The 18,192-nt window shown below is 41.9% G+C and overlaps 1 protein-coding gene across 9 annotated transcripts in view; it reads left to right on the top strand.

Moving 5' to 3' along the window:
* GPLD1 (glycosylphosphatidylinositol specific phospholipase D1) overlaps nt 1–18,192 on the top strand; it is a 63,880-nt gene that overhangs the window by 3,671 nt on the left and 42,017 nt on the right. For 4 of the 9 annotated variants that reach the window (XM_084967567.1, XM_084967563.1, XM_084967566.1 and 1 more), the window contains exons 1-3: nt 5,075–5,171; nt 5,628–5,710; nt 9,606–9,661. In XM_084967567.1, the coding sequence (XP_084823693.1) occupies nt 5,134–5,171; nt 5,628–5,710; nt 9,606–9,661 (177 nt within the window). In that variant the 5' untranslated portion in view covers nt 5,075–5,133. Of the gene's footprint in view, nt 1–5,074; nt 5,172–5,535; nt 5,711–9,605; nt 9,662–18,192 lie in introns of those variants that run through there. The other 5 variants (XM_084967565.1, XM_084967568.1, XM_013977471.3 and 2 more) reach the window with 2 other exon arrangements.

The following is an 18,192-nucleotide window of genomic DNA, read 5'->3' as shown; positions in this document are numbered from 1 at the left end:
AAGAGTCTTGGGGGGGGGGGGGGATGAGGAGGCTCGCTGGGAGATGCACCTGGGGACCGCCGTCACCTTTGTTCCTCTCGTTTGCAACTATTCCTTAGCCCCTCAACCCCTGCAGGAGAGCTGTTCCCCCTCCCCACAATTTCTGCAAACCCACACCCCGTCCCACCCCTGCCGCTGGAATTTGTCCTTGGTCTGTGGATGTGCTGGTGTCTGCCCCACCTTCTAAAGTCGTGATCACGCACGATTCTTCATTGCCATAGCTCCTGTGAACCTAGGGTGTAAACCTAGCGAGAGTTCGCCCAAGAGATGCAGTGGGGTCCAGCTTTCTACTGCCAGGATGCATTTCTGGATGTGTGTCTAAGCGAATAAGCTCCATTAATTGGGAGCAGGGGTGCCCTTGGTGCAAGCGTCTTTGGAAACAGATTTGGATCCCAATTCAGAATCTGTTGTTGACAAGCTGTGATCTGCTGATAGGAATGGAGTAGGCACGGGTATTTTTAGAAGTCCCAGTAAAAGACGGGAGTTAAGGAAGGAAACTTAGGGGACCTTGGGAGACTGCTGTAAGTAAATAAATTGCTCAAAAAACCATCAGAACAAGGGAGGTTTGCTTCACTAGTGGAGTCTTGAGAATTGCCTCAGGTCTTTGGGTGGGGGGTGAGATTAGGCCTGCTTTCATATTCAGACCAAGGGCAAGAGTTTGAGGACCACCCTTCTGCGGATTTGAACACACACCTTACCAGATACTGAGGAGGAGCTACCACTCCCAGAAAGGAAGAGGTGGGCGTTTCCAATCCCCACTCCCCTGGGGTGATAAAACTGTAGCCCACCAGATCCTCCAGGCAGAGCTTCCTTGCCTGCCTGCTTGCATCTCTCACAAGCACTCAATAAGTCTATTTCTTGCCTATCACTTTGTCTCTCGCTGAATTCCTTCTGTGTGGAGACATGAAGAATCTGAACCTAAGTGAGTCCAGACACAGGGTGAGTGATTCTAATACAAAACTGTGGGTTCAAGTTCCAATCTGGGTTTAGGCCAGGTTTAAGTCCAGGCACATGGGTTCAAGTTCCAATCTGGGTTTAGGCCAGGTTTAAGTCCAGGCACATGGGTTCAAGTTCCAATCTGGGTTTAGGCCCATTTCAGGCCATTAATACTGTCAGTTTCACTTCCCCAAGTTATTTAACCTTGGCCCTCTCTTTTGTAGAAAGCAACAATACCCACCCCATAGGTATGCTATGAGATAATGTATAATGCTCAGTACAGTAGCTACATTAAATTCAGCACAAAGTTCAAAGCCTTGCTGGCTGCTCTAGGTCAAACAAGTAGTAAGATTAAAGTTAGGCCACCAACTAGGCAATGGGACCATTTGTCAAAATCAATCAATCAAGGTAGAGTCACAATTAGACTTTGCTTAAAGCCCCAGAAGCAGAAAGGAAGCTTCATCTTCCATACAGATCAAAGTAAAAATAGCAGGCCTTTACTCAGAATTCGTTGGTTCAAATGAAGCCTGACTCTACGCACTGATTTGGGATCAGAAGTCTCAAAAAACTCCCCTTCTGTATTTCTACTGAGTTGAGATAGTAGAGCTAACCTTTCTGGCTTTTGCGGAGCCTTTTTGTAGAGTATTGGATTTTTATTTGCAAAAAACCAAGGCAGCAATCTATATTTTGTCTTTGGTTTTTGCTGAGTCAGTGTCACTTAGTTCTGAGTCAGTCACATTTGGCAGATGGGAACAGTGTTTAAACAGAGTTTAACCTCTTGCGTGAGTAGATTCACTTTTTCTTTCCAAATGAAGGAATTGCGAGGAGAGAGGCAGTCCTGATGGAGACAGCAGCTTGTTGGGGAGCACATTCCTGGGTGGGGAGCCAATGTGTTTCCGTCTACTGCCTGCAGGGGGAGTACTACGGATAGTTGATTTCTAAGTGTTTTAGGAAATTCGTACTCTTGAGCAAACAGGCCCAGAAAAGTGAAGTCGGCTGTGGCTGCCTTTCTTGCTCCAAAATTACTCTGCTTACTTTATCAAGGTTCTGTTTCAAACGGTGCCTACTCCCTTGCTTAGCTGGACTTCTCAGGCACAGTAGGTACAATGCCTAGGCCCCACAGTACTTTTAGGGGCACACAAAAATTTAATTTCTTTTCAAATCAGAAGGAAAATACTGTTTTTACATTGAATATTAATACATTCTTCATAGCAATGCAGTTGTAAATTGTGATTTTTAAAAAAAAGTGTTTCTTTTTGAGAAGGAAGGAACCCACCAAGGGTTTCACCAATAGCAAATTCACCGTCTCCTCTCTCCTCTCTCCCCTCCCTCACGGTTTTGTGTCCTTTGCAAACTCCCATTTAGAGTGGGAACAGTCCCTCCTGGTTCCTACTTTGCTTCCAGGCTGCCCTGATTGCCACCTCGACCCCCACCCCCAGCTGGCCAGGCATGCGCCTCAGGGCTTTAAAGGGATAAGGCCACCAGGTGACAGCAATGACCTTTCTTCCTTTCTCCTTGGCTTTCCCCTTGTCATGAGCACCTCCAGCTCCTAATTCTCACCTTTCTCCATTCTCTCCCCCATTCGCTATAAGGGCACTATGATGACACCCACTTTCTAAGACTCAGGTAGAAGCGAGCTAAAATTCTGTGCTTTATCTCAAAAGTTTCTGGATCTTAAAATTGTCTATCATTTATTGGCAGGAGGCAACCCACCTTCACTTCAAAAGCCCTACCCGGTGTGGCTTTATACACAAATCTAAATTGTTATGAATGATGTATCGCTGAATACGTGAGTGTAAAATATGTATTCCTATTATTACTCAATAGAAATCTAAGGTCCATCTTTTTTAGAAAGGGAAAATGTCTCGTGAATGATAATAGTCAACATGCGCTGAGCACTCTGCTGGTCTCTATTCTAAATAGTTACCTGTATTTACTAATCTGATCTTCAGGCCGACCCTATAAGGTGGGTGCTGTTATTAGCCCCATTTTTACGGATAGGTTTATAAGTCAGGAAACTGAGGAAAAGCGGTTTATAGTAACTTGCCCAAGGTCACCCCAATAAGAGGTAGCAAAACAGGGATCCAAATGAAGCTCCAGACCCTGTGGCTCTCAAGCCTTGTCCCCTCACCCACTCCTTAATGTACCCACATATTTACTTCTCAACTTGGTGTCTCTATTTCCAGAAAAGCTCTAAACGGTAGATTCATGCTGTCTATTTTTCTTTCTTTCCCTTTTTTTTTTTTTTTTTTTTTTTTGGTCTTTTTCAGGGCTGCACCCTCACTCAGCATACAGAGGTTCCCAGGCTAGGGGTTGAATAGGAACTGTAGCTGCCGGCCTACACCACAGCCACAGCAACACGGGATCTGAGCCGTGTCTGCGACCTACACCACAGCTCACAGCAATGTTGGATCCTTAACCCATTGAGCAAGGCCAGGGATCAAACCTGTGTCCTCGTGGATACTAGTCAGATTCATTTCTGCTAAGCCACGATAAGAACTCCTATTTTTTTTTTTTTCTTTTTTGGCTGTGCCCGTGGCACATGAAAGTTCCTGGGCCAGGGATCAGACCTGAGCCACTGCAGTGACAACACCAGATCCTTAACCTGCTGAGCCACAAGAGAACTCCCATGCTATCTGTTTTATAACGAAGCTACTTATAGCAGGAAAGAGGGTTTGGAGTGGAAAGAAAAATTCTTCCATGCACGTTTGTCAGTTTTCTTAATATTGCAAGTTCTATTTTAACTTTCCTTTAGAAGTCATATCTTTGTTTTCACAGTTTCAAAAGTAACACAAACTTCATAAGCGCTCAAGCAGTGTTCCTCATAAAGGCCCTATTTCCTAAACCTAACACTTGACTGCCTGAGCAAATAACTCCCTCCTGTTCTTTTACATACAGAAAATTAAGTCCTTCTGAACTTTAAACACTAAAAAAATAATGAGATATTTGAAATTGCTATTGCTTAGTTTCTGAACTCAGAACCCCCTTCTCTGCTTTTTGGAAAATCCGGTTTGTTTTTATTAGATCTGGTTAGATATCATTTTCAGGTAGTGTGGTATTTTTCCTGTTAACCCTTGGTAACCCTCTTAGCATTGTCATTCATTGGATACTCCTGGCTCTTGTGGCCTTAAGTTATCATTGCCACCCCCTCACCTGCAGGCTTTGGAAAGGCCAGAGTGGAAGGCGAGCAAATCACATGGACTTTGGTGGCCAGAAAGGCACAGTAACCTGCACACATTGTGTGGGTGGCGGGGATTGCAGGACTTGGGGAGGGCATGCTCTGTCTGGGAGAGAGGAGGCCACTGACCACTGACCCCTCAGCTCTGGCTGCTCATATCACATGGGAATATCAGTGCATGATGCCAGTTGTTTTTGTTTTGTTTTGTTTTGTTTTTTAAAGAGAGCCACAGATAGAGATATCTGTGTGGATTTTTCCCATTAAAAAAAAAATGGCCTAAGTTTATAAAACACCTTATTAGCCAAACAAAACCCATCAGCCTATGGCCTCTGATCTGCAGTCAGAAGCAGTGGGGCCTAATGCAGCCAGGGTGGAGGGGAGCTCTAGGATTCCTTTCCTTGGGGCTTTGCAAGAGTTAGCGTTACAGAAGAAACTTGGCAGACACCTAAGGGTCTCAGATCATCCTGTCTGGTATTCTTCTTTTCCATTTGGCTAACCTGAGAACGAATACATGTCCTCCCACTCTTTGAGGCTCTCCTTTCTTGCTTTTAAGATATAACATGCCTAATTTGAGCTTTAAGATCCATCATTTCTATGAAGAGTTTAACCTAATTTTCCCTGGGAAGTAAGTGCTACATAGATTTGGATACTTGATGCCAGGGGTATTCTGAGCCTCGTGTATTCTGGATCCTTCTTTTCTGATTCTAAATCTGTCCCTCCCCACTCACCCACTCTGAAAGTAGAGAATCGTTGTCTTTGCTGGGGCTGCAGGTAGCCGCCTGTGCAGCCAGCTCTAGATAAGCCCTATGAGAACAGCCCGAGAGAGGAAGACCAGGAGTGGTTGCTGTTGTGTAATCCCCAACGAGTGGGTCATTATCTATTGCCAAATACTGAAAGAGAAGCCTGTTCCAGCTGATCACCATAAAAGATTTCCCAGCACTTGTGGCTTCAGAGGCCGAGGAAGCAGGGCCTTCAGATGTATGTGTGGAAAGATGCAAGAGAGATCTGCCCTTGTAAGGTGAGGTGGTCCAATATATTGTCTATCAATATAGGCAGATGAGTCTTTTTTTTCTTTCTTTCTTTTTTTTTTTTTAGGAAAGCAAAGAGTATTGGGAGACATTTTTGCTTTCTCCATCCCAGATTTCATACTGAAAAGAAATCCAGGGGGAAACCTGGGCCGGAAGCTGGGAACCCTTCCTGCTAGAGGCATTTAGATATCAGTGGAACGATTTTTTTCTATCCCAGGTGGAGTTTGTTTGCTGTTCTGGTGAAGTTAAACAGTAAACAGTTGACTTCACACTGGAAAATGATATTATTTTGACATGAGGCTGGGTTTCCTGTGACAGGGACCTGCTTAGAGGGAGAGCGGCGGGTCTGGGCTGGGATTTCAGTCTCAGCCCTGAGGCCTGCCGCAGTCCTGAGCATTTGTCGTCACCATGGGAGCAGCGAGTAATGAGAGCATGTCTGCTTTCAGATTCTGGTCCGGACTGCTGATTGCGCTGGGCTCCCTCTGCCCTAGAAGTTCCCCCTGTGGCATTTCAACACACGTAGAAATAGGTGAGTGCCGGCTCCTTGTCGTGATTTCGAGAACAGTATATCTGTCAGAAATGTTAAGGGAGGGATTTAAAGTCTATCTTATGTATTGCTAATGAGCTCCCCTGCTGCACTGAGCCAGTGCAGGGAAAGGAGAAAGCCAGGGCTGGAGTCGGCCAGGGTTGAGTATTGATTGAGTTCAGGGGAGGAGCAGGAAGTCTCTTTACTTATTGGGTCCCTGGCTGTTTCTCTGGGGAGGGAAATAGGAACTGGATAAACTAGAGGTTCATCTTCATGAAGCCGAAGAACTGATAGACCGGGAGGGAAGAAAGGCGGGTGGAAGGTGATAGGAGTGAGGAATTCATTTTTGTTTTTACATTTCCAAGTATATGTAAAGGACCATGTGTAGCCACAAGGGTGGGTCCCCTGAGTCAGGTGGCTTTGAAAATGGTTGGCTTCTTATAACTATATAACTAAATCTTATAACTTATAACTAAATCACTGTGCTATATACCTGAAACTAACACGACACTGTAAACCAACTATACTCTAATAAAATAAAGTAAAATAAAATAATGTGGAGTTCCCGTCGTGGCGCAGTGGTTAACGAATCCAACTAGGAACCATGAGGTTGTGGGTTCGATCCCTGCCCTTGCTCAGTGGGTTAACGATCTGGCGTTGCCGTGAACTGTGGTGTAGGTTGCAGATGCGGCTCGGCTCGGATCCTGCGTTGCTGTGGCTCTGGCGTAGGCTCGGTGGCTACAGCTCCGATTCGACCCCTAGCCTGGGAACCTCCATATGCCACGGGAGCGGCCCAAGAAATAGCAAAAAGACAAAAAATAAAAATAAATAAATAAAAAGTAATGTTAACCTTAAAAAAAATGGTTGGGTTCTGGCAGGGGAATCTGAATGGTCCTTGGCATTAGAGGTGCCCAGAAGGATGACAGAGTTGGGGAGGACAGGGGTACAGCAAGACAGTGCCTCTAAACTCTGCGGCAAAGGCTGAGTTATCTGGATATAGGTGAATGGTAGCAAAAAATAGTTTCTTGGAGGACTTCCCATTGTGGTGCAGTGGAAGTGGATCCAGCTGGTATCCATGAGGATGTGTGTTCAATCCCTGACCTTGCTCAGTGGGTTAAGGATCCAGCATTGCTGTGAGCTGTGGTGTAGGTCACAAATTCACCTTGGATCTGGCATTGCTATGGCTGTGGTGCAGGCTGGCAGGTGTAGCTTCATTTCCACCCCTGGCTGGGGAACTTTCATATGCCGCAGGTATGGCTCTAAAAAGCAAAAAAAAAAAAAAAAAAAAAAAAAAATTGTTTCTTGGATGAAATGTATTTGTGGTGTTTTTTCATCATGGAAAACATGAGCTACTTTGGCATATAATTAAAAACTATTGTATTTTATGGCAATTTTTCCGATTTTTTTCCCTCCCAGGACTGTGCATGAGGCATATGGAAGTTCCCAGGCTGGGTACTGAATCAGAGCTGCAACTGCCGGCCTACCCACAGCCACAGCAATGCAGTATCCAAATCATGTCTGCGACTCTCACCACAGCTCACAGCAGCTCAGGATCCTTAACCCACTGAGCAAGGCCAGGGATCCAACCTGCATCCTTTTTGTTACTAGTCAGATTCGTTTGTGGTAAGTCAGGACAGGAACTTCTCAGGTTAATTTTTGATATGTCCTATGTCTGAGTTTTCTTTAGATGCAAACAATAACAATATATTATAGTTACACTACCTTCAGAAGGTTCAAAGCAGAACAACATTACAAATAAAGTATGAAAATTTATCAGTGCAAAGAGACCTGGAATATTGAGCTCTGGTGGGTAAGATCTCTACAATCAAAGAATTTTATGATTTGAAGGGACACTAGGGGTCACTGAGTCCAGTTCCTTTATTTTACAGATGAGGAAACTGATCCCAGGGTGTTTTCACAGCTAACTTGCTAATGACCTGGTCTAGAAGTATCCTCACAGCTGATCCAGTGTTACTTCCATTAAATACGTATTACTAAAAGGGAGTCAGAGATGGTGGAAAAGGGAATCAGACTAGGTTCTAATACTGGCTCTGCTATAAACTACATGGGTGACTCTGAGCAATTCACTTTTAATTCATCCCCTGCAAAATGAGGGAGTTGAACTTGATGAATTCTAAAGTATCTTCGAAGTCTAAGTTCTATGAAACTGAAATTACTAAAATGATAGCAACGGGCCAGAGAGGAAAACACAAGTGGGACCATTCAAGTTTTAATCCTTAGAGTTTAAGAATGAGCAAGACAGGAGTTCCCGTAGTGGCTCGGTGGTTAAAGAATCCGACTAGGAACCATGAGGTTGCAGGTTCGATCCCTGGCCTTGCTCAGGGGATCCGGCGTTGCTGTGACCTGTGCTGTAGGTCGCAGACACAGCTTGCATCCTGCATTGCTGTGGCTGTGGCTCTGATTAGACCCCTAACCTGGGAACCTCCCTATGCCATGAGAGCGGCCCTAGAAAAGGCAAAAAGACAAGGAAAAAAAAATTAGCAAGACAGATAAAATCTAAAAATTTTTAACAATGAGATAATTGCTTGCCTTTCTTCAGTAGGTATCAGACAAAGGTCCTAATAATATGTTAATATATTATTAATCTTTGTTAAATGTAAAATATAATGATAAACATGTTTATGTGAACATAATTGGAGGCAACTCCTAGTCTGCACAGATTGTGAGAATTTTTATATGAGGAGATTAAAACTTTAACACTTACTTACTAATAACTCAGATGATTTCATAAACGTCTTGAACTAGTTTTCACTTACATAGGTCCTGTGTGCAAGGTTGACATATTTATGTGAGATAGTTCATTAGAATTGGCCTCATTCAGTGGTTTGGGTTTGTAAATCATTGGAATCCTCTATACAAGTTATTTGTGTGGGCTGTGACTTTGTCACTTATGGCATAAATGCTTATAGTAGTGGCTATATTTTTGTTGTATGAATTGAAAAAGCGGATGTGCTTTACAGCAGAAATAAGGTATTACCTTTGAATATCTATTCGCGTGGTGTGTTGATATTCCTATTGATTCTATGAAGATTCAGGGTATGTGTATATCAGGTGGGTGGAGCAGGTGGCTTTCTGAGACTTTTTTGTCCTTCTATAGTATAAAGTAGTCCAATGATGGGAGTTCCTGTTATGGCTCAGAGGAAGCAAATCTGACTGGCATCCATCCACTTTCGAACTAACGCAAGTTCAATAGCAGGCCTTGCTCAGTGGGTTAAGGATCCAGTGTTGCCATGAGCTGTGGTATAGGTCACAGACATGGGTTGGATCCTGCATTGTTGTGGCTGTGGTGTAGGCCAGCAGCTACAGTGCCCATATGACCCCTAGCCTGGAAACCTCCATAGGCCTCTGGTACAGCCCTAAAAAAAAAAAAAATAAAGTAGTCCAATGATGACAAAACATTTGAAGGTCCATTCGGTCCATGGTTTAGGCCCTGTATTGTATTTCGTACTTGGGCTTATCTACCCGGGTGGGTTGTTGAAGCAAAATATGATGATGACACTTCTGTTTATTGAGTTCCTGCCATCTGTCAGCTATGAGCTTATCACCTAGCATTTATTTTCTATGTTCAATGAAACTGTAAGGTGGATATTTACCTAATTTTACCTAGGAGGGAACTGAGGCCTGGAGAAGTTAAGGAACTTACCCAATGTCATAAGAGCTAGTTAAGCAGAAACTTTAAACACCATGCAAACTAAATTTGTACTATAACAATATAACTATTATACAAATCTAATTAATTAGGGCTAATTCATTTTCGTTTCCCACTTCCTTGACAGTTACCCTCAAAATTATACATTTTCCTTTTAAAATGATCTCTAGGAAGTTCTATTTTCAGTTATAGTTGAACTTAATTGAATTATGTATTGATTTCTCTCAGGACATAGAGCCCTGGAGTTTCTCCACCTTCAGCATGGGCATATTAACTACAAAGAGGTAAAAGTTTTGATTTTTTTTTCTTTTATTCCTTGGGCATTAACTTTCTCTTATAGGGACAAAGGTCCTAACAGATATTGAAATAGTAATTTTAAGAGTCATTTTTATGTCTTTATAAAGCATTAATATTTTGGGTTAAAAGCCTTATGTCCCTTCTAGCACTCCTGAACATATATATAATTAAGTGTCATTGAAATATTTTAATTATGTGAATTATAGTTTGAAAGATATGAGAATTTTTTGAGAGAGAACTTTTTGAGACTTTAAAAATAGTACATCTTATTTGTTTTTATAAAGAAAGGTCATATCTAAGGTAAGCTATTTATTTTCCACTTATCTCTGTGTATTGTATAAAAATTGCATCACTGTGGGAAGAAGGAAGTATTTATTTAGAACTAAACTTTGAGATAATGCTTCCAACTTTAACACCTACTACATTCTTGGTAGGATTAGCTGATAGCTCGCTTTTACCCATTCTCAACTTAGTTGAATCTATCCTGGACCAATACACTATTCCTAGTTCTATAGCTAAATAAAACTTTATGACAAAGGTGATTCTTAAAGATTTACCTTTGATAGCAGTGGTTAAATTCCCTCATGACATTAGAATTGGATCAAATTATTACCAGTGAGTCTTGATAATCCAGTATGGAGCGCAAGACGGTAAAATAAGTGAAATCCATCATCACCCAGAGGAGTTCCTATCGTGGCTCAGCGGTTAATGAATCAAACTAGCATCCGTGAAGATGCCGGTTTTGATCCCTGGCCTTGCTCAGTGTGTTAAGGTTCTGGTGTTTCTGTGAGCTGTGTTATAGTTTGCAGACACAGCTTGGATCTGGAGTTGATGTAGTGTAGGGTGGTAGCTATAGCTCCTATTTGACCCCTAGTCTGGGAACCTCCATGTGCTTCACGTGCGGCCCTGAAAAAAAAAAAGTTGGATGACATCTTTCTCCCAGAAACCACTTTTGGTCATTAGTTTCAACTTCCTTGCCCATCAATTTAACAGGCCCTCTGAGAAAAGATAGCATGTGTTGTCATCTTCATTGACCCTGATAGAAAGTTGGAAGAAAAGAGAAGCGAGAATCTGTTCTCAACGTGAACAATCAGTCCTGAGTGTTTGTTTTCAAGCCTGTATCATTCACTTCATTTAAAGCATGGTGAATGGACACACGTACTTCCCCTCAGCACTGGTCCTAATCTAAATACTGATGTCATCTTTGGAAATGCCTGAGTACCCTGAAGACTTACAGTTCCCCCTTTCAACTTTTGAAGATACATAGGGATTACTTTGCCTTTTATCACGTCCTCAAAAAAAAAATCCCCTTTTAAAGATTGGCGATCGGAGTTCCCGTTGTGGCTCAGTGGTTAACGAATCTGACTAGGAACCATGAGGTTGGAGGTTTGATCCCTGGCCTTGCTCAGTGGGTTAAGGATCTGGCGTTGCCATGAGCTGTGGTGTAGGTCGCAGACATGGCTTGGATCCTGCATTGCTGTGGCTGTGGTGTAGGCCGGCGGCTACAGCTCTGATTAGACCCCCAGCCTGGGAAACTCCATATGCCGCGGGAGCGGCCCTAGAAAAGGCAAAAAGACAAAAAAATAAATAAATAAAAAAATAGAGATTGGCGATCTATTTTGTATCTCCATATGTAGGAATCTTTTGGAGTTTCTCCCTACTAACCACTGTTCCTTGGTGACCTCTGGACTCAATGGTCCAGTTTGGCTAAAGGATACAGAGGGGAGGTGTTCCCCAAAGGATGCCAGCTGGCTACATAGCTCATGGTATCTCAGCAAGCTATGCATGCTTAGGGTCTTGAGTGTTGTTGGTTCTAGAATGATCTTTTACTAATATATCCAGAGACGACTGCACTTCAATGACTTTGACTTATGCTAATAAATTTTGTAAGAGACTAATACATAAAGCTGATAAAACCAGTTTATTTATGTATAAGAACCATAAGAACCAAGTGGACCTCACATTGATGGTTATTATTGCCCTCATATTTGCTTTTTCTAAAAGACTAAATAGAATCTCGTTAACCTGGAAATCAGAACAATGGTATTTGATTGGTTGCTGTCCTCACATGAAACCTCATGTGAGATTTCATCATGATACTCGAAATGGCACCCAATTTAAAAATTATGGATTGTTCTCTGGAATTTTCTGTGTAATATTTTTGGGTAACTGAAACCAAGGAAAGTGAAACCATGATTAAAGAGGGACTATCTTTCTTTTAAGAAAAGGATGCTCTTCTATATAACCACAGTGTGATAATCACAGTCAGGAAATCAACATTGAAATAATACTATCACCCAATACTCAGGCCTCTTACAGATTTCACCAGTTGTCTCAATATTCTTGATGGTTCTGGGACCAACTCAGGAGCATGCATTGAGTTATCCATTCCGTCTTTCTCCTCCAACCTGGAATAATTCCTCAGGCCTTCTTTGTTTTTTAAAATCCTCGATAGTTTGAAAAAGTACAGTCCAGTAACTCTAGAATGTACCTCCATTTGGTTTTGTCTGTTGGTTCCTCATGGTTAGATTCTCCTGCAGGATATTTTTTGGCAGAAATATTGCAGACCATATAAGTGATGCTGTATTCTTTTCATTGCGTGTTGCCAGAAGGCACACAATGTCAACATATACCATTTCTGGTGATGGACTTTTATTTCAGCTAGGTATTTTTCAATTCTATAATTTCTATACTGTTCTTCTTTACATCTTCTATTCCTTTGAGAGATTTTGTGTGTTTGAAGTGTGCTTGTGGTTTTTTACTGAGGCATTTTTACGATGGCTATTGTAAAGTATTGTCAGATAATTCAAAAATTTCTGCCATCTCCATGTCGGCATCTACTGATTGTATTTTTTCATTCTTTTTGATGTCTTCCTTGTTCTTTGTATGACAAGTGACCTTTGGTTGAAACCTGAACATTTTAGAAGGTATTAGATTATGATATTTGAGATCTTATTTAAGCTTCTTGTTTGAGTTGTCTTCCTCTGATAGGGGGAAGAATTAGGGGACTCTGCCTCCTGACTGTCAACTGGGGTTAGAATTTAAGGTCCTTCACTGGGACTCTCCTAATGCCTCCCTGACTGGAAGGAGTAGGAGTGCCTAATTGCTTCTCGTCACCATGGCCTCTCCTGATGTTGGAGGGCAGAGTGACCTCTTATTGCTGGGTGAGTGTGGATGTCCTGATCTCCCCTGGGCCTCCTCTGATCCTCCTTTCCCCACCGCCATCCCATTGTAGGAAAAGGAGGAGAGTCCTTGTTGCTGCCAGTTGGGCTTGGATGCCAGGCTCTCCTCATGGTCTCTCTGATACCAAAGGATAGGGGCAGAGGGCAGAAAGGCAGGGATGAAAGTTCTGGCTCCCTCCTTAGCCTTCCTTGATGCTGCTATGGTGGGGGAGTTGGGGTTCCTCATTGCAGCCTCATGAGGGGGGAAGTCTAGGCCCCCCACTAGACCTTAGTTTGTGGTGAGGAAGGGTGGGGCCACGGTTTTTTTCTGTGATGTCTGCCTGGAATAGACAGGTTATTATGTAGAAATTCTGTCTTGCTTAAGCTGTCCCTTTCCTGATTGTGTGGCTAGAGAGAGCTGGCTTTTGTTGTAGCTTTGTTTTTGTTTTGCCTAGACCCATGGGGATTTCTAGGTGGCTGATTTTTCTAGGATCCACTTTGGGATAGATGAAGCAAAAAGAAAATCCAGAGAACTCACCACAGTGTTACTCTTCAGGTTCTGAGTCTCTTAGCCAATCTGCATACTTAGCTCCACCTTTCAGAGTCTTCTTATGTTGGTTTTGTATACAATGCCCAGGGTTTTCAGTTGTAGTTAGCCAGAGGAAGAGGAAAAAGTAGGCACAGAAGTCCTAGTGACATTAATTTTTATCACTTGGTTAAGATGGTGTCTGCCACATGTTTACACTGGAAAACTAGTAAGTATTCTCTCCTTTGAAAATTAATTAGTAAGTAAATATTTTGTGGAGAAATGTATTGAGGTAATGTAAAGATCCTGTTCCTTATCAAACTTTTAGCATCCACTGATGATTCTTTCCTGAAATAATTCTTTTGATGGCCAAATTGTTTATCTGATTCCATCAGTCCATCTACATTTATTAGTTGTCACTCTGCTGTAAGGTAGAGTTTTTTCTCCTTCCTCTATTTATCTATTTCTTTATGTCAATATACATTCATGGATTCCTATTTTATTCAGTGGTTTATATCACATTATTAACATTATTTATTTTGATGCTCAAATCATCCCAGATTTCATTTCAAGTTGGCTTTTGTGTCTGTCTCTCTGTCTATATACTTATTTAAAACCATGAATTCACACAAAAATATCTCCAGTTCCAACCTTCACCACAGGATCTATTCCAGCCTTCTCTGTGTCTGTATCGGGAATTCCTTTCTCCAACAGTGTGAAGAACCTGGCCTCTGTTATCCTTGGTACATATTCTTACATGCTCAGTCTCCTTGTATGTGATCAGTTTCCTGCCCATGCTTGGCAAATCCCTTCAGTCTTGGGACTGCCAGTCGATCCCCTTGGCCCAGAAACAGATGAAAAAAATAAAACAGAGAAGACATACTTGACCAAGAACTACATAATTGCTTGCATAGTTCACTGAATTTTCTTTTTTGTTGTTGTTGTTTTTTTTGGGGGGGTTTGTTTGTTTGTTTTTTGGCCACATCCATGGCATGCAGAAGTTCCAGGGTGAGGGATCAATCCCATGCCACAGTAGTGACAATGTCAGATCTATAACCCTTTGAGCCACCAGGGAATTCCTGAAGTTTAACTATCTTCAGATTTGGAAACAGATTCACTTTTATGGTCAATTTCTAAAATTTTTTCATTTTTTTCCAATTTAATATGTGAAAATGATTTTATTACAATTTAATTGACATTTAAATTATTGATTCATTATTAATTAGGTTAAAGATATTTTCAAGAATTTATTGACTATTTCCATTGCCTCTTCTGTGAATCATCTATGTCTTTTGCTCATTTTTCTATGGGGTATTTATCTTGATGTGAGGGATGACTTATTTATGAAAGAGAATAGCCTGTCATGTGTCAAGTGATTCTTGTGGTTATTTTTGTCTTAAATTTGTTTCTGGTGCTCTTTACCATGTAGAACATTTAATTTTTGTGTAGTTAAGTGCATCAATCTTTTCTTTCAGGGTTTCTGCCTATATGTTTGTTTTAGAAATATCACTCCCACTGTGAGATTATACAATCACTCACTTAAAATTTGTGCTATTAATTTCATGGCTCTATTTTTGACATTTAATGCTCTAATTCATCTGTGTTTATTCTGGCATTAAAGCATGATAGGCATCTAGTGACCTGGTGTTAGTTATGTCAATTTCAAGTCAGTGTCACTAAGGCTAAGTATGGATTGTCTGCAAAAATGGCCATGGAGCTGAACCAACACCACTGATGATTCCATCACTTGATTTTCCTCTGTCATGCGTTAAGTGATTGTGTCTACTTGAGTCTGTTTCTTTATTCTTTCAATGATCTCCTTCTTTTGGCTCTGATATCATATTGTTTTTATTTCTATAATTAAAAATAATTTTAGGGCCACACCTGCTTCATATGGAAGTTCTCAGGCTAGGGGTTGAATTGGAGCTACATCTGCCAGCCTACACTACAGCCACAGCAATGCGGAATCTGAGCCACATCTGTAACCTATGCAATGCTGGATCCTTAACCCACTGAGTGAGGCCAGGGATTGAACCCACATTCTCTTGGATACTAGTAGAGTTCTCAAACCACTGAGCTGCAATGGGAACTGCAAAAATGTATTTTTATTTTTTAATTTTCTTTTAAATTTTTTAAATTTTTTTGCTTTTTAGGGCCATACTTACAGCATATGGAGGTTCCCAGGCTAGGGGTCGAATCAGAGCTACAGCTGCCAGCCTACACCACAGCCATAGCAATGCAGGATCCGAGCCGTGTCTGTGACCTACACCCCAGCTCATGGCAATGCTGGATCCTTAACCCACTGAGCAAGGCCAGGGATCTACCTGCAACCTCGTGTTTCCTAGTCAGATTTATTTCCACTGTGCCACAATGGGAACTCCTCAGAAATATATTTTTATATCTGAAGGATACATCCTCCCTCTGTATTCTTTTCTCCTCCCAGCAGTTTCCTATTTTGCTGACACGTTTACTTCTTACTTTAAAAATTTTTTTTTAATTTTAAAAATTTATTTATTTTTTGGCTGTGCCCACGGCATGTGGAAATTCCCAGGTCTGGGATTGAACCCATGCCAGACGTAACCAGAGCCACAGTAGTACAATGCTGAGTCCTTCACTACTAGGCCATTGAGAACTCTACACATTTACTTTTTAAAATTTACTTTAGAATTATTTTTTCGTGTTAAATAATACTACCTCACTGGAAGATACAGATTCAATAAGTCTTTTTAAAATTGTTATTAAAGTATAGTTGATTTATAATGCGTGCCGATTTCTGCTAACAAGTCCTAATACATATAAAGGGACCAAAACAGTGGCTGGTAAGGTAAATATTCAGTAAAGTTAATTATTACTTTGAAGTGACAAAAGTCCAACTTGGGTTATCTTTAGGGAAAAGGGGGACTTTATTGGTTCATGTAACTGATAGCCCTGGGGCAGAGCTGAACCAAGAGGTCTAGATGGTGTTCATTCTGCCAGCAGAAGACACTGGCCACCCAGGACTCAGCCTCTAAGTTTAAAACTTCCACAAGAAGAGAGGGCATCTTCCCCATAGCCTGGGCAAGGAAGCCTTGGGGAAGGTTCCAGCTGAACTGGATTCTGTCCATTGTGCATCTCTGAGCCAAACATGGTAGTGGGAGTGGATACACTGGCCTCAAGTCCCCATGGTCAAGCCTTCCAGATCAATATGGAAGTGATTCTGTCTCTAGAGGACTAGGAATGGGATATGGCTTGGAAAAGGAAAAAAAAAGGTAGATGATAACTATATTTCCCTATGTTTTTAAGTTCTTTCAGGTACTTCTTTGTTGCTTCCATGTAGATCCTATGTAGGAGTTCCTGGTGGCTCATTAGGTTAAGGATCTGGTATTGTCACTGCTAGGGCATGGTTGCTTCTGTGGTGTGTTTGAGCTCTGGCCCAGGAATTTCTGCATGCCATGAGTGTGGCTAAAATATGTATTTTTTCATATGTATATATTTTTTTCATATATATATATAGCCTATGTTATTGGTAAGTCCCTACTGAAAAATTGAGAAGTTGGACTGCCAAACTTTTCCCTTGCCCACTGTGTCAGAGTTCATCTGCCCATCATGGAAACCTCCTGTCTAGCTTATGCTGACAGGGGCTCAGTACCAAGTATTAGGGAATTCAGTGCTCATGAACTGTGAGAACTGGAGGAGCAGGCTCTAGGCCGAGTGTCCAGAGAGGACTCCCAGAGCAATGCACAGAACTGGCCTGCCAAGGCCACCCTGTAGTCAAACAGCCACTGTCCCATTTGCTAGCTCCAGGTCCAACTGTCTCCTACATGGTTTGGAAATTAGGAGGCCAGCCTTGACTGTGGAATCCAGGACCTCATTGCCTGAGCCATGCTCCTTACTAGCAAAATGGATGCCCACCCTGGGCCACCTCTACCTCTGCCCTGGAAAAGCCAAGCACTTCTGTGCTGGCTGAAGGAGCAAAAGAGGAAGTGAGTTCCTCGGTAGAGGCCGGGAAAAGTAGCCTTTGTTTTCTGGACTCTAGTGTGCATCTGGGTGTGGCCCCGAGGGGTTGGATCAGATGGAGCGAGCCAGGCAACCAAGGAAGGATGCTGAAAAGAAAACCTCTACCAATGACTTGTGTATCCTTTTATTTATTTATTATTTTGGCATATGGAATTCCTGGGCCAGGGAATAGATCCAAGCCTCGGTTGCAACCTAAGCCGCTGCTGTGGCGACGCTGGATCTTTAGCCCAGTGTGCTGGGTCGGGGATGGAACCTATGTCCCAGTGTTCTCAAGACACTGCCAATTGTGTTGCGCCACAGCGGGAACTCTTGTACATCCCTTTAAAATGGAAAGGATATTTTTTAACCACCCAAAAGGTAATAATCGTAACCTTTGATCTATAAAGGATATAATCTTACTCTAAAGCACAGGTAGCAACCATAAACTAATATATATAGACACACACACATATATAGACACAAACTTATATCTGATCTATATGTATGCATACATGTGTATGTATGTCTATGTTTTTCTCATTTTATTGTCCCCGAATCACTGAAAATCTTACCACAGATCAGTTCCAGGTTGCGTCTTGGATCCCATGTTCCTATGACTGTGGCTAAGCTGTGAAATAGCCTGAGGGAAATCCTGCTCTACTGGGTGGACAGAGAAAATAAAAGAAGGTGAAATTCAAAGAGATGGTTTTTGCTACTTCCTCATTAGCCTGTCTGTTTTTGGTAGGAAAGAACCTGAAGTTAAATATTTTAGGATGTTGTTTGGATTATACGTGAATTTTTATTATTTACTTACTTCCACCTTCCTTCCATCATGTTGTTCTAATATCCCATAGCT

The sequence above is a fragment of the Sus scrofa genome, chromosome 7 (assembly GCF_054392235.1).
Source record: "Sus scrofa isolate SSC_HxYL_T2T_F1_AM1 chromosome 7, Sscrofa_HxYL_maternal_Yorkshire_Landrace_v2.0, whole genome shotgun sequence".
Classification (NCBI taxonomy): domain Eukaryota; kingdom Metazoa; phylum Chordata; class Mammalia; order Artiodactyla; family Suidae; genus Sus; species Sus scrofa.
The sequence above is the reverse complement of the archived record's forward strand: the minus strand, read 5'-3'. Positions and strand labels throughout refer to the sequence as shown.